The 16,737-nt window shown below is 41.6% G+C and overlaps 1 protein-coding gene across 4 annotated transcripts in view; it reads right to left on the bottom strand.

Moving 5' to 3' along the window:
• sbno1 (strawberry notch homolog 1 (Drosophila)) overlaps nt 1-16,737 on the bottom strand; it is a 127,957-nt gene that overhangs the window by 73,569 nt on the left and 37,651 nt on the right. For all 4 annotated transcript variants that reach the window (XM_078227107.1, XM_078227108.1, XM_078227105.1 and 1 more), the window contains 8 exons: nt 16,537-16,697; nt 15,253-15,386; nt 15,079-15,169; nt 11,662-11,823; nt 7,552-7,687; nt 4,465-4,570; nt 2,050-2,203; nt 339-521 (listed from right to left, as the gene is read on the bottom strand). In XM_078227107.1, the coding sequence (XP_078083233.1) occupies nt 339-521; nt 2,050-2,203; nt 4,465-4,570; nt 7,552-7,687; nt 11,662-11,823; nt 15,079-15,169; nt 15,253-15,386; nt 16,537-16,697 (1,127 nt within the window). The remainder of the gene's footprint in view (nt 1-338; nt 522-2,049; nt 2,204-4,464; nt 4,571-7,551; nt 7,688-11,661; nt 11,824-15,078; nt 15,170-15,252; nt 15,387-16,536; nt 16,698-16,737) is intronic.

Here is a 16,737-nt window from a genome sequence, read left to right as displayed (position 1 = left end):
ATTTTCTGTTTTTGTTTCCAATTTTCAGCATCCAGCAATTTGCTTTTCTGTTAGCAATCTGCTGGCATTTGATGAACTTCATATCCATCTTCTTTCATCCACTTATGCTGAACTAGTTTCCTCTTAGAACGGTCTTTGCTGTTTGCCTCAACCTCTGGTAGAGAGTTCCATATTCTAACTACCCTCTGGGTAAAAAGCTTCTTCCCGAATTCCCTATAGAATTTATTAATCAGCATCTATATTTAAGGTTCCTGGTTCCATTCTACACATTATTTATATGGCACGATCAAAGAATTTCCTGACACGAGTCCTTTTAGCTTGAACACACGTCCCATTACCTTTCCATTTTTGATCTCTTCTCGGGCAAGTTGCACAATTCTTCTAACTTTGGATGCGATGCAGAGATATTTGAAAAATCTCTGATGCGCCGACCAGAACTGTCCCCACATGGACTTCTTCATCCGTTGCTCTGCATCAATCAGCTCTGCTGACATCTGAAATTTCTCCCTGGCCTCCACCCACTGTAAAGGCAAAAGAAACCCAGCTCTCACATCTGGACTTATACAACTCAAGACGGTTTCATTCCAGGAACAAACAATTGCTTATCTAACCATAATATTCTCACAACAGATATGGTAGAATATTTTAAACTTCTCAATAAAAACACATCTTCACAAAGGTTATTGGAACATAATGATTTGCCAGTAACTATTGACAGACGACAAATCATTTAAAAGAAAATTGCATTAATACTGGAAGATATAAAAGGATACAGAGATAGAACAACAGACTGTAATTAAAGCAGACCACTTTACAGAAAAAGTGAATGCAGCCTAATTAATTCCACCAGTGCCATTAAATCACAAACTTTATGATTTAATTACACTTCAGGGTAGTGAAAAAAGAATTGAAAAATGAAATTTTCAATCAATTTTCTGCCTCCCTCCTCTCCTAAAGGTACCTCATTCATTGTAGTCATTAATGAATGATTCTAGACAGGGGACTACTCAAAGTCACTTAAACTCAACATGAAATGTGGACGACTGTTATCAGAGGTACAAGCTTGGCAAACATTTTTCTCCTTGGGGGACTTCAAGGCCAAATATAGACTGCTGCTCAGGTTAACTTGGTACAAACCATAAATTAAAGCTCGGGAATTGTTGACCTGAAATGCTCAGGTCAAGCAATTGAGAAATTATGTGCAGCGAAGGTTACAGACCCCAGCCGAGAGAGGCAGTATAGGTAGGACTGAGTGTGCTGGACTGAAGTGCCATTGTTCGAGAAAGCAGTTAAACTGCCCTAACATGGCTATAAAATATTCTGTAACACTATTCAAAGAGCTAGGAAATTCTCCTGGTGGCACACTCAGGAATCACAAAATATTTCTACTCATCATCAAACTGCTATTCATTGGAGCTTGCTGTGCATCAAATGGTTGCAACATTTCTCACAATGTTTACACCACAAAAGTGCTTCATTGGCTGCAGAGCGTTTTGGAAAGGCTTGAGGTTGCAAAAACACTATACAAGTCTTTCCATTTAGCACAATCTACAGTTTTGATTAATTACTTTTTGATTTACACAGAACTTTCTCTCAGAAAGCCAAGTATGTAGGAATACAGAATATAATTTTAATAACAGCAAAAGCAGGTATTTGGGCTGAATTTCATACTCCAGGTCTTAATTCTTTTATGATTTACTATCAGCTTTTCTCCCTACAGTAAGGCTAGTAGCTAGCTGGTGCCACTGTACCTCAATGCACTTGATCGCTGACTCCTAATACATACTTGAGCAACCTACTGCTGCAGCATTGTTTTCTCAGCTTCCTCACACAATAGGGCAGGGGTTTACAACCATGTATGGAAACTGCTGACGCGGTCAGGGTCTAAAATCAGTGCCTACTAAATGGAGTTTGGCAGTTTAACCTTAAATTTTCAGAACATCCGCTACAGAATTTTGCATGAAGCAAGTGACAACTGTGGGTCACAGCAGTTTCAGTTCCAACTTTTACACGTTCAATAAAAAGGATGAAGTTTAAACAACGACTTACCAGTTTAACTGCTTTATTATACATCTTGATGTAATCTTGACTGAGCGGAACTTCTTCAATTTTGAAGGTTACACCAGAAAAGCTCAGTTGTCTTGCTATATACATTCCTCTTAGCTTCATATCCATGGCAACAATTTCCATTGCCCCAACACCTCTGGTTTGTTACAGTAGAAAATATAAAAATGCAGGCATAATTCCAAGCAATTTTACAATAATCACCCACAAATAGGTGCTTGCAAATCAGCTCTTGCATGAGAATACTCTAAATATAGCTAGATTACTGAGAAGAGTATTTTATGATTCAGGTTCACACTTGTGATCAGACACGACTGATCGCACTGGGGCAGGAAGATGCCTTTATAAATCGGAGTGTCGAGTATAAAAGTTGGAGTGTTATGGTAAGGTTATATAAGGCATTGGTGAGGCCGAATTTGTAGTATTGTGTACAGTTTTGGTCACCTAGTTACAGGAAGGATGTAAAGAAGGTTGAAAGAGTGCAGAGAAGGTTCACAAGGATGTTGCCGGGACTTGAGAAGCTGAGTTACAGAGAGAGATTGAATAGGTTGGGACTTTATCCCCTGGAGCGTAGAAGATTGAGGGGAGATTTGATAGAGGTGTATAAGATTTTGATGGGTATAGATAGAGTGAATGCAAGCAGGCTTTTTCCGCTGAGGCTAGGGGAGAAAAAAACCAGAGGGCATGGGTTAAGGGTGAAAGGAGAAAAGTTTAAAGGGAATATTAGGGGGGGGCTTCTTCACGCAGAGAGTGGTGGGAGTGTGGAATGAGCTGCCGGATAACGTGGTAAATGCTTTTATCATTTAAGAAAAACTTGGACGGGTTCATGGATGAGAGGGGTGTGGAGGGATATGGTCCAAATGCAGGTCAGTGGGACTAGGCAAAAAATGGTTCGGCACAGCCAAGAAGGGCCAAAAGGCCTGTTTCTGAGCTGTAATTTTCTATGGGTCTATGCTTCCATGACATCTATAATCGGGCTGTTCAAATAATAGCAATGAAATTCTTGGGCTAAATCATTTTCTGGAGGCTTTGCTGTATAAGAGGAGATTTCCCAAGCTAAGAGATTATGAATGCACTGTGAATTGTGCGAAGTATCTGGGGCACTACGAGGAAGTAGTTACATGGAGCTGTCGCTTCGAAACAAGGCAAAATGGTAATGCTGTTGCACTTGCGATATTGCTATTCAGACATTAGCATGCATTAAGTTTTACTTATACTGTGTAAAATAACACGACTGGGATTCTGACTAATAAGAATTATCTCACTGAATCATTTCAGATTATCACAATCATTTCAGAACTTGAAGGGTTTAAAGAATTGATTCTGTTTCCACAAGTCCCAACAGCACAAAGCTTTCTAGTTAGGGAATTTGAGATGCCTTAGAATTCTATATCTAAAGCAAATGGAAATCAGTACAGAGATGCTCACACTATGTACAAGTACACACAAACTTCTGTAACAATTGAAGGAGAAATCCCTCTGTCAGGGAGTAGGGGGGGGGGGGGGGGAAGAGAGAGAGAGAGAGAGAGAGAGAGGAAGGGAAGACAGGATTTGGTTTACTTTCAGTATTGGTATATGCTATATGGCCAACACTAGCAAGGCACAATTTATTGTTCACCATTTGCTTCAGGACATTGAAAGTCAATCATGTAGGCTTTCTTCTCTCAAGTTAATGAACCAGTTGAGTCTATGAGATACAGAAATGTTCAAGGTCATTTTCTAGTACTACATTTATTTAGTTAGGTTTTAAAGTCTGCCATGGTGGTGGGATTTAAACTCAATCTCCTTACAAATTTTGTTCAAACATTGGAGCCATGATGTGGTGATGCCGGCGTTGGACTGGGGTGGGCACTGTACGAAGTCTCACAACACCAGGTTAAAGTCCAACAGGTTTATTTGGTAGCACAAGCCACAAGCTTTCGGAGCGCTGCTCCTTCATCAGGTGAGTGGGAGTTGTGTTCACAAACAGGGCATATAAAGACACAAACTCAATTTACAAGATAATAGCTGGAATGCAAGTTTTTTCAGGTAATCAAGTCTTAAAGGTACAGACAATGTGAGTGGAGAGAGGGAGGGTTAAGCACAGGTTAAAGAGATGTGTATCGTCTCCAGCCAGGACAGTTAACGAGATTTTGCAAGCCCAGGCAAGTCGTGGGAGTTACAGATAGTGTAACGACTTGCCCTGTTTGTGAACACAACTCCCACTCACCTGATGAAGGAGCAGTGCTCCAAAAGCTTGTGGTTTGTGCTACCAAATAAACCTGTTGGACTTGAACCTGGTGTTGTGAAACTTCTTACTGTGCAAACATTGGACAGCAGTCTTTACAAACCCATTAGGAAAATACGAATGTAAAATTGGGAATTCACTAAATATTGTACTGATAGTGCAGCTTTTTCTACCTTCTTTCCACAGCCTGAATAAAATCATTGAATTCCTTGAAGGGTGTGCCCTCGCCCCAGATGCCAAGTCGATTCATATAAGCCATGTTTCGTGGTTCTGATGCACCTATTTTGAAGAAAGATAGTTTACCCAAGTGCATTGGAAACATTCACTGTTCTAAAGTACCAAAATATTGCTTCAACAAAAGAGAATTGCTGCATTTATGACCACTGATTATATATTGAAGTATGAAATAGTTGTGCAGAACTGTTGAAAGCTTTTCTGTACAAGTTCTGAAGTGTTCAAAAAAGTATAATGGAGAGGGGCAGATGTATTGTTAGTTTACATTTATACATTGGAATGAAACATGCCAACTTTCTAAATTTTCATTCACATTGTCTAGCTGATTTGTCCCTTCCCGACGAACATTTATTTCCATTTCTGGAGACAGACTAACAAATATTCACTTTCAACTCACTGACTCCCACAACTTTCTTGACCACACTCCCTCTCACTCTGCAAGGAAACTGAGAGATGGTCCTGAGATGGCCCCACAGCTTGCTCTGCTATTCAATAAAATCCTGTGATCCAATTTTGGTCCACTTTTCTGTTTCACCCACCCCCTGCCCAATGTATGCATCATACATAATTTGGTCCCCTCGTCCAAGTCATTAATACAGATCATAAATAGTTGAAGCAGAAATGGAATATAAAGGAGGGATGTTTTGTTCCAGTTGCACAAGACATTGTTCAGACCATGTCTGGATAACTGCGTACAGTTTTGGTCTCCTTATTTAAAAAATGGACATAATTGCATTAGCAGCTCAAGAAAATTCACTCAGCTGATTCCTGGGATGAGGAGGTTGTGTCTTGTGAGAAAAGGTTCGTCCTGTGTCCATTGGAGGTTAGGAGAATGAGAGATTTTCTTATTAAAACATACAAAACCCTGAGGGGACTTGACAGGATGGATGCTGAAAGGATGTTTCCCCTTGAGGGTGAGATTAGAACTAGTAAACAATTTACAAATAAAGGGTCGCCCATTTCAGATGGAGATGAAATTTTTTCTTTATATCCCAGAGGGTTCTGAACCTGTGGAACTCTCTTCCACAGAATAGTAGAGGCAGGGTCATTGAGTATTTTTAAAAGCAGAGGTAGATAGATTCTTGTCGAACAAGGGAATCAAAGGGTACTCGGAACAGTCAGGATATTGGCATTGAGGTCAAAGTCAGATCAGCCATGATTTCATCGAAAGGTAGAGCTGGCTCGAGGGGACAAATGGCCTACTCCTGTTCTGAATTTGTACGATCCCATTTATCCATTCTCTCTGCTGCCAGTTGGCTAGCCAATCCTCTATCCACATTAACGTTACTGCCTACACAATTATGTAATTTGTGAAGTAACCTTTGCTGTGGCACTTTATCGAATGTCTTTTGGAAATCCAAATACATCACATCTACAGGTTACTTCCTCAAATAATTTTCAGGTATTAAATATAAATGCATTAGGGAGGCCAAATGCAGACTATCCCACAAAGCAGTTACCCATTTCTATTCAGTCCACAAACATGACTCCAATCTTCTAGTGACCTGCCATTTCAATTCTCCATTTTGCTCTCATGCTGAACTTTGCGCCATCAGCATGCTGCAGTATTCTAGTGAGGCACAATGCAGGCTTGAGGAACAGCAACTCGTCTTTAAATCAGGCACTTGATAGCCTTCTGGATTTAACATTTAGTTCAACAATTTCAGGCCATGATCTCTACGCACCGCCACTTCCTCTATTTGTTTCCTTTTCTTTGCACGGGTTAGTCCTAACCTTATTTTTCTCATCTTTGCTTTCAGACAGCATTTGTTCCTTGTCCTGATATTCGCATCTCCTCTCGGACCAACTTGTGTTTGGCTCTGCACTTCCAAATCATGTGTCATTTAATGTCTCCCACTTCCACACTAACAGGCTTTTCCCCTTTCAACTTTTCCCACCCTCCCCCATTACATACAAACATAGAAAAAAGGAACAGGAGGCCATGTAGCCCTTAAAGCCTACTCCGCCATTCATTACGATCATGGCTGGTCATCCAACTCAGTAGTCTGACCCCAACTTCCCCCCCCCCATATCCTTTGAGCCCCCTTCGCTTTAAGTACTATATATAACTGCTTCTTGAAAACATTTGTTTTAGCCTCACCTACTTTGTGGTAGCGAATTTCACAGGCTGACCACTCTGAAGAAATTTCTCATCTTTGTCCTAAACAGTCTACCATGTACCCTCAGACTGTGACCTCTGGTTCTGGACACCACCATCATCAGGAATATCCCTGCCTGGCCCTGCTAGAATTTTATAGGTTTCCACAAGATTCCCCCCGTCATTCGGTCACGTACCAACCGACTCAAGAGCAACTTCTTTCCTGCTGCCATCAGACATTTGAATGGACCTACCTCCAATTAAGTTGATCTTTCTCTACACCCTAGCTAGGACTGTAACACTACATTCTGCACTCTCTCCTTTCCTTCTCTATGAACTGTATGCTTTGTCTGTATAGCGCGCTAGAAATAATACTTTTCACTGTATACTAATACGTGACAATAATAAATCAAATCATTCTTCTGAACTCCAGCAAATACAATCCTAACTGACTCATTCTACCTAATTAAAAGATATTATATTCCTAACTTTTTCTAGCTCTGATGAAAGGTCACAACCTGAAACGGTTTCCCTCTCCACAAATGGTGCAGGCCCTGAGTAATTGCAGCATTGTTTTTCTTTTAGCTTCTCAAGCAAATCTATCCTTCAATGAAGTCACAACTGATTTGTCTCTCATCTCTGCCTTGCCGTCTTAGTTACATTAACTGATAATATCCTTGTGTAACAAAAATCAACCTCAAATTCTAAACTGATTCTCAGTTTCAACGGCTTCTTGGGGATTTACATTACCCTTTATGTAAACTACTTTCTGACATCACTCCTAAAGGATGAAGATCTAACTTTCAGGTTATGGTCCTTTGTTCTGGACCGCCAGAAGAAATCATTCTCTCTCTCTCTACCCTATTAACTGCTTCAACACTTCAGTTAGATTACTACTTATTCAATAAAAACAATGGAATTTGCATACCTGTAGCACTAGCATACACTACTCTTGCCTTTGGCAATTTGTTCTGCAGTTCCAGTACAGCCAGACCTGTTTTTGTGGGTTTTGAGGAACCAACCGGAGACAAGTTTTTAGCTTTGTGGCATTCATCAAACACTATCTGAAATAGTTCAGTCAAGGCTATTTTTAATTAATGGAAACACAATTAGTATGTGACCAGCTTCAGGAAACTATAACCAAGTTTGATTTTATGGTTCAGAACCAAATGTTGAAGCAGTTTCACTCTGGTATCAACAGTAAGTCAAAGGCTTCCTTCAGCTTACTGTGTCGCTAGTAAATTCACCATGAAACGTGATACCTGCGGTGCCCACCACAGTGAACGAATGCATGTAGCTTCACTCAGATGTTTAAGATTCACACAAAATCATGAGGTGCTGCAATTCCAATGGTTGAATTCTACTTCAACAGACAACTACGATTTGCATAGCGTTATTAATAGGTACCCAGTCATTGTAGAGATTCAAGGAAGAAAACTGACATCAAGCCAAAAGATGATGATCTGAGGTGGGATGACCAAAGGACTGGGTTTTGAGGAGAGTATTGAGAGATTTTCTTCGGTTTGGGAGAAATTTAAGAGAGCGCTTGGTAGCTGAAGGCAGCAAGAAGTGAGATGCAAAAAAATGCTCGAGTCAGAAGAATGGAATGTTTGATGGCAGATAAGGTCATAGCTGCGGAAATAGGGAAGGGGAAAATGGAGGAATCAAAACACAAAATGAGAATTAAAAATCAGAGGTCTTGTGGTAAGCGCAAGTTTGACTTTGTGCAACATATAGGCACTAGAGAACAGGCAGGACAGGAGACCAGTTCTGATAACTTGAGACAAGCCTGGAACAGACAAAGGCAGATGTGATGGTTTCAGTATCAAATGGATAAAGATGGACATCACAATTGAGGTAGGAATGAATGGTGTTTGTGGTAGAGACACTATGGGATAAATTGCTCTGCTCAAGTCAGAAAAGGACGGGAGTCACTAAAAAGTGACCAGGAAGAGGAACAAAACCAGGGGTGAGGACCCACAAAAATTTCCAATCTTTATAAGGAGATAAGCTCATCAAAAACTGGATGACAGACAGGAAGTTTGACAATAGGCAGTGGTAGGGTTAAGAGATATGTGAAGTGACAGAGCCAAGTGTCACCATGTGAAAGCTGAACCTATATCTTTGATGTGGAAATGCTGGCATTGGATTGGGGTGGGCACAGTAAGGAATCTCACAACACCAGGTTAAAGTCCAACAGGTTTATTTGGTAGCACAAGCCACTAGCTTTTGGAGCGCTGCCCCTTCATCAGGTGAGTGGGAGTTCTGTTCACAAACAGGGCATATAAAGACACAAACTCAATTTACAAGATAATGGTTGGAATGCAAGTCTTTACAGGTAATCAAGTCTTAAAAGGTACAGACAATGAGTGGAGAGGGGGTTAAGCACAGGTTAAAGAGATGTGTATTGTCTCCAGCCAGGGCAATTAGTGAGATTTTGCAAGCCCAGGCAAGTCATTGGGGTTACAGATAGTGTGACATGAACCCAAGATCCCAGTTGAGGCCATCCTCATGTGTGCGGAACTTGGCTATCAGTCTCTGCTCAGGAGACTCTGCGCTGTCATATGTCGGGAAGGCCGCCTTGGGAACACTTACCCGAAGATCAGAGGCCGAATGCCCATGACCGCTGAAGTGTTCCCCAACAGGAAGAGAACATTCTTGCCTGATGATTGTCGAGCGGTGTTCATTCATCCGTTGTCGTAGCGTCTGCATGGTCTCCCCAACGTACCATCCCTCGGGACATCCTTTCCTGTAGCGTATCAGATAGACAACGTTGGCTGAGTTGCAAGTGTATGTACCGTGTACTCGGCGGATGGTACCCCCACATGAGATGACGGCATCCGTGTCGATGATCCGGCACGTCTTGCAGAGGTTGCTGTGGCAAGGCTGCGTGGTGTCGTGGTCACTGTTCTCCTGAAGGCTGGGTAGTTTGCTGCAGACAATGGTCTGTTTGAGGTTGTGCGGTTGTTCGAAGGCAAGAAGCGGGGGTGTGGGGATGGCCTTGACGAGATGTTTGTCTTCATCAATGACACGTTGAAGGCTCCGGAGAAGATGGCACAGCTTCTCCGCTCCGGGGCAGTACTGGACGACGAAGGGTACTCTGTCTGCCATGTCCCGTGTTTGTCTTCCAAGGAGGTCGGTGCGGTTCCCCGGTGTGGCGCACTGGAACCGTCGATTGATGAGTCGAGCGCCATATCCTATTCTTATGAGGGCATCTTTCAATGTCTGGAGGTATCTGTTGCGATCCTCCTCATCTGAGCAGATCCTTTGTATACAGAGGGCTTGTCCGTTGGGGATGGCTTCTTTAAGGTGTTTAGGGTGGAAGCTGGAGAAGTGGAGCATCGTGAGGTTGCCCGTGGGCTTGCGGTACAATGAAGTGCTGAGGTGACTGTCCTTGATGGAGATGCGTGTCCAAGAATGCAACCGGTTCTGGACAGTAGTCCATGGTGAGTCTGATGGTGGGATGGAACCTGCCAATGCCATCATATTGTGGTTTCAGTGATTCTTCACCATGTGTCCAAAGGAAGAAAATGTCATTGATGTAACCTCTGTATACACAGGGATCTGCTCAGATGAGGAGGATCGCAACAGACACCTCCAGACGCTGAAAGATGCCCTCATAAGAACAGGATATGGCGCTCGACTCATCAATCAATGGTTCTGGCACGCCATGGTGGGGAACCGCGCCGACCTCCTCGGAAGACAGGCACGGGACACAGCAGGCAGAGTATCCTTCGTCGTCCAGTACTTCCAAGGAGCGAAGAAATTACAACATCTTCTCCGGAGCCTTCAACATGTCATTGATGAAGACGAACATCTCGCCAAGGCCATCCCCACACCCCCACTTCTTGCCTTCAAACAACCGCACAACCTCAAACAGACCATTGTCCACAGCAAACTACCCAGCCTTCAGGAGAACAGTGACCACAACACCACACAACCCTGCCACAGCAACCTCTGCAAGACGTGCTGGATCATCGACACAGATGCCGTCGTCTCGCGTGGGGGCAGCATCCACCGGGTACACGGTACATACACTTGCAACTCGGCCAACGTTATCTACTTGATATGCTGCAGGAAAAGATGTCCCGAGGCATGGTACATTGGGGAGACCATGCAGACCCTATGACAACGGATGAATGAACACAGCTCGACAATCACCAGGCAAGAGTGTTCTCTTCCTGTTGGGGAACACTTCAGCGGTCACAGGCATTCGGCCTCTGATTTTCCGGTAGCGTTCTCCAAGGCGGCCTTTACAACACACGACAATGCAGAGTCGCTGAGCAGAGACTGATATCCAAGTTCCGCACACGAGGACAGCCTCAACAGGGATCTTGGGTCCATGTCACACTATCTGTAACCCCCACCACTTGCCTGGGCTTGCAAAATCTCACTAACTGTCCTGTCTGGAGACAATACACATCTCTTTAACCTGTGCTTAACCCTCTCTCCACTCACATTGTCTGTACCTTTAAGACTTGATTACCTGTAAAGACTCGCATTCCAACCATTATTTTGTAAATTGAGTTTGTGTCTTTATATGCCCTGTTTGTGAACACAACTCCCACTCACCTGATGAAGGGACAGCGCTCCAAAAGCTAGTGGCTTGTGCTACCAAATAAACCTGTTGGACTTTAACCTGGTGTTGTGAGACTTCTTCCTATATCTATGGACAGTGCCTTGAAGTGACAGCACGCAAGAGAGGAAAATGGATAAATCATGCATCCACAGAAGTCTTCAAAGCTGGCAGGGGTGGGGACTGGAACAGACAAGTGCAGCAGAGAATAATGCAGGCAACCTTGTGAAGAGTCATAGAATAAGGAAGAGAAAGGGGATCTTCTCTTCCGAAACAGAAAATTGAATAACCATGCACTTCATAATTAAGCAAAATAGGTAACTCTGAAGCAGATTTTTAAACTTATTAAATACATCTTTGTGCAAAATGGGCATTTTGATTGCAAAAAGTCATTTGCAGAGGCAGGCCTGTAGCAATAGAGCATCAGCTAAATCTAAATTTTTGCACATCCAGAAAGGATACAACTCCATCAAAATCTTCACCACACCAGTGCAGAAGTTGCTTTAACCTGGTTTTATACTTTCCACCGGATTGGCTTTCACCAATTAACGAAGAGTATGTTGCAAAAATTACACCTTTCTTTACACTTCCATTTTGTTTCGAAGATATTTTTCCGTATTTGAACTGAAATAAAAAGTAGCGTAAACAATTATATTGTTAAAATATGCTGAATCACATTCATAATCACCAAGTTTTCCTCCTGCCAAAGTAATTGGTCCCAGCAATGCAGCAGCAGCATGAACCCGAACTCAAGCATTTCCATTACTGCATGGCAGAATCCAAGACAGAGCAAAAAAATTGAATTGAGTATACAAAACAAATGGGAAGAATGGAGGTTAAGTTAAAAAAAAATAAAGTCAGGTTGTAGAATTTTTAATTCAATTGTAAGCATTTTAGGTAAAATATTGGTTCAAAAATAATAAAACTAGTGCTTCCCCAGAAATAAGCTTATACAGTAAATTTTAATTTGCATCAGAGTGTGACTAAAAGCATAAAAATTCCACCCACGTTGAATCTCTGGAGCAGCACAAAATGGGGAAAAAAAATCAATCCCCTCCCAGGCACACAACCCCCACCTCTAAATGCCTTGCCCTTCCATCTAACAAAAATTTCCAATCTTCTCTTCTATATTTTTCTGGTGGAGAATTGCTGCCAGAAGGGCATTACACCCTCTAGTACCTGTCCAAGATAGGGAGGCAACAGTTCAACAGTGATTGGAATCACATGCTGCAGGGAATACTGCTGGTAAAGTCTGCAGAAAGTGTCAAGTTCAATTCCTGGTCTGCACTGGACCAGCTGATCTAAGTAATAACTGTAATAATACGTGCGTGTGTCAGCCATTATTCAATTGGGAACACTCACTGAAGTCAGAAAGTTGTTTCAAGTCCCATTCCAGGACTCAAACACAAAAATCAAAGCTGATACCTCAGTGCGGTAATGAAGGAGTTCTGCATTGTTGGGGGTGCCATCTTTCAGATCAGATGCTAAAATAAGGGTCCATTAGCCTTCAGTGCCATAATGGATCCCATGGCACTACTGCATACAAGAGCAGCAGAGGTTACCTTTCGTGCCCTGACCAACATTTATCCCACAATCAACACCATAAAAAGATATCTGGTTATTAAAACACTATGGGAGCTTACACTGCACAAATAAGCTGCTGTGTTTCCTACAGTTCAACAGTGGCTACACATCAAAAGTACATCATTGGCTGTCAAGCACTTGGGAACATCTGGCAGCTGTGAAAGGCACCATCAAGGACAAATCTTCATTGTTTTACATTTGGCGTTAAGTGTCCCCACATGAGAAATGGGTAAATCAGTCAGGGTTTTGTTAATAATCATTATCCATTCCATTATGTTTTTAAGTTGCGGTTGCATGGATAGATTAGAATCAATTAAAATATACCCACACCCACTTGATCAAATAAGCAATTATCAATTTACAATCACAAACAGAAAATGTTCGAAATTCTCCACAGATGTTGCCCGATTTACTGAGTGAAACATTATTCCGCATTCAGATTTAAGTTTACACTATCCACCTCTGCCTTAAAATCAGTCAGTGACTCTGTGGCCACCAACCTTTGGGGAAGTATTCCAAAGTCTCACTACCCTCTGCAAGCAAACTTTCTCCTCAACTGTCCTAAATAGACGACCCCTTATTTTGAAAACAGTGGCCCCCAGTTAGAAGTTCTCACACAAGAAGCAGCACTTTCCCACATCCACCTTGTAAAGACCATCAGGATCTTAAAAGTTATCAAGTCACCTATTACTATTCTAAAATCCAATGGATACAAGCCCAGTCTGTCCAACATTTCCTCATAAGACAACTCTCCCATCACAAGCATTAGTCTAGTAAACTTTCACTGAACTGCTTGCAACACATTTACATTCTTCTGCAACTAAGGAGGCTAATACTGTGCACAGTACTCTAGATGTGGTCTCACCAATGCCTTGTATAACTGAACCATAACGTCCAAAAGACGTGCTGGTTAGGTGCATTGGCTAAATTCTCCCTCAGTGTACCCGAACAGGCGCCGGAGTGTGGCGAAAGGGGGATTTTCACAGTAACTTCACTGCAGCGCAAGCCTACTTGTGACACTAATAAACTTTAAACTTTTCCTATTGTTGTATTCAATTCTCCTCACAATAAACAATTAACATTGTTACTTTCTTACTTACTTGTTGTACCTGCATGCTGACCTTTTGTGATTCATGCATGAGGACACCTACACCCCTCTGCATCTCAAAGCTCTGCAATCTCTCACCATTTTAGGTAATATGTTTCTTATTTTTGCTGCCAAAATGGGTAATTTCATATTTTCCCACATTATACTCCATTTGCAGAGATTTCCCCCACTCGCTTTACCTCCTTTTGTAGCCTTCTTACGTCATCTTCACAATTTACTTTCCTACCCATCTTAGCGTCATCTGCAAATTTAGCTACCATACCTTTGGTCCCTTCATCCAAGTCATTTGTATGAATTGTAAAAAGAAAAATCAGGTCCCAGCACTGATCCCTGTGATACATCACTTCTTAAAACTTAAAAACCAGAAATAGCCCCATTTATGCCTACTATTTCCTGTTAGCTAGTCAATCTTCTATCCATGCCAATATGTTAGCCCCTACACCATGAACTTTTATTTTATGTAGTAACCTTTGATGCAGCAACTTATTAAATGCCTTCTGGAAATTTAAGTACAGTACATCCAACAGTTCCCCTTTATCTTCAAGCACATTACTTCTTCAAAGATCTCCAATAAATTGGTTAAACAAGACTTCCTTTTCACAAAGCCATGTTGACTCTACATACTTCATGTTTGGGCACTGAGATATTTATTACTGCAATAAGCATTTATAAATTAAAAACTGCTGACAAGTCACTTTTTAAGGAAGCATCAATTTGCATGTCATTAAAATTAAGCAATAATATTTCCAAGCCAAAATCTGGTGCAACATAATAATTACTGGCTGCAGAGTGACGGGATGCAGCCTTCATTGGAATTCCCAATTCCTGATCATCGAAAGAGGAACATTCCATGGAGAAAAATATCCACTCAGGTCAGGTTAAGTTAATTCCACCCAGTCCTTCTAATGGGTGATTCAAAGAGCCAGAAACAAGAGATAATTAATTTATGAGATATTTTTGGGTGGATGGGTGCATTAATAGGCTCAGTCACTGGGATGGCAATAAGGAATATGGACATTGCTAAAATTTACACATTGTGTAGACGAGAAAACAAGAAATAGACCAAATGATCAGCCGAGCCTGCTTCACCTTTCTAGAGGAGACTATGAAAAACATGCTAAATAAATGGACCACTGCTTTCAATATGAAGTAGTGCCTTTACACAGAGGAATTGTTTAGTAATTTACCTTATTCAGCGCATGAACCTGGATATTTTTTGCTCCAATGTCCCTCAGGTCCCGTTCAGCATCATATTTCAAGTCATTGGATACACTAAACCTATAATAAGCACAAAATTTAACTGAAGCCAACTAAAGTACATCTGCTTTTAAGAATTTGAATAAATGCTAATTTAAACTTACCATAGAGATCTTTTTCTACCAAGAAGGTAATTTTCAAAAATAATGCCAGCAATGGTCCTTCCTTTACCCACACCGGCACCGTCCCCTATCAGGAAGGCTGCACGATCCCCATTGGGGAGGAATGTTTCATGTTGCTATGGTTTAAACAATAAATGTATGTTTTGTTTAACAATAGCTATACTAAATACTGAAAATCCCCACAGAATGTTGAAAACAAGATGAAAGAGCTAGTTATAGATTTTAAAGAAACAGCCAGTTATTGATGTTGTTCTTGTGAAGATTCATGATGTGGGCACTGAAATAGTTACTACCCACAAGTATCTGGGTATCAAAGTAGATGGGGCAGCACAGCACTACTGCTGCCTCAGTGTCAGGGACCCAGGTTCAATTCCAGCTTTAGGTGGAGTCTGCACATTCTCCGTGTTTGCTTGGGTTTCCTCAGGGTGCTCCAGTTTCCTCCCATAGCTCGAGTATGTGCAGGTTAGGTGGATTGGCCATGGTAAGTTGCCCCTTAATGCCCCAAGAATGTGTAGCTTAGGGGGATTAGCGGGGTAAAATGTGGGGGGTGGGTGGGTTTACAGGGATAGCGCCTGAATAAGATACTCTGTCGGGAGTATTGGTGCAGACTCTATGGGACGAATGGTCTCCTTCTGCACTGTAGAGGTTTTATGATTCTATCCTATGACTCTAAGTTGAATTGAAGGGAACAGTATAGAGAGACAAACAATTATACTATCTCAGAAAAATGAACTCGTGTAGATCCTACAATCGTGAAACGTCTACACAACTGTAGTTAAGTGCTATCTTTTTCAGATATTTCACCTGGCATGGCTATTTTAGGAATGCAGGCTCTTTAAGAATACAGAGACTACTGAACCAGGCAGGAGGGATATATGATGAGCAGATCATTTGACAAAATCTGCTCTTGATGAATTTTGGAGTAAGGAGTATCACGAACAATGAGAATCACCCTCAGTATTGTAGTTGGATGCATTCAGCGAAAAGGCCCTTTTCTATAAGAAATTTTAACAAGAGTTTGACGCTTGGATCAGGATATGTGCTCAAGGCGGGACTCGCTGACTGATTATTTTAATGCATTGGAATACTTCTTAACACATCTTAAAGTTAGAACTTTGTCATTGAATAATGTTTTAAAAACAAATGACCAATGATGTATTTTATTAACAGTGTACCCAAAATAAATTCCTAAATGGATATCAATGAAATGAATTAAATTGAGTATCAATTTATTTCAGCAAAGCTAATGTTTTTAAAATCCAATACCTGAGCAGCATAGGTGATTGCTTCCAGCTGCAAGGCAGAAAGCCAACCACTGTCAATCGTCTCCTCTTGTACAGTCAGCCGATACCAAACATCAGGTGGTGTTACACTGGACAAAGAACTGGTCTCCACAACTGGATCAGGATGGCGCAAGCCAACCTTCACTGTTAACGAAAGACATTTGAGGTTGTAAATAATTGCATA

The sequence above is a fragment of the Mustelus asterias genome, chromosome 13 (genome assembly GCF_964213995.1).
Source record: "Mustelus asterias chromosome 13, sMusAst1.hap1.1, whole genome shotgun sequence".
NCBI lineage: Eukaryota > Metazoa > Chordata > Chondrichthyes > Carcharhiniformes > Triakidae > Mustelus > Mustelus asterias.
The sequence above is the reverse complement of the archived record's forward strand: the minus strand, read 5'-3'. Positions and strand labels throughout refer to the sequence as shown.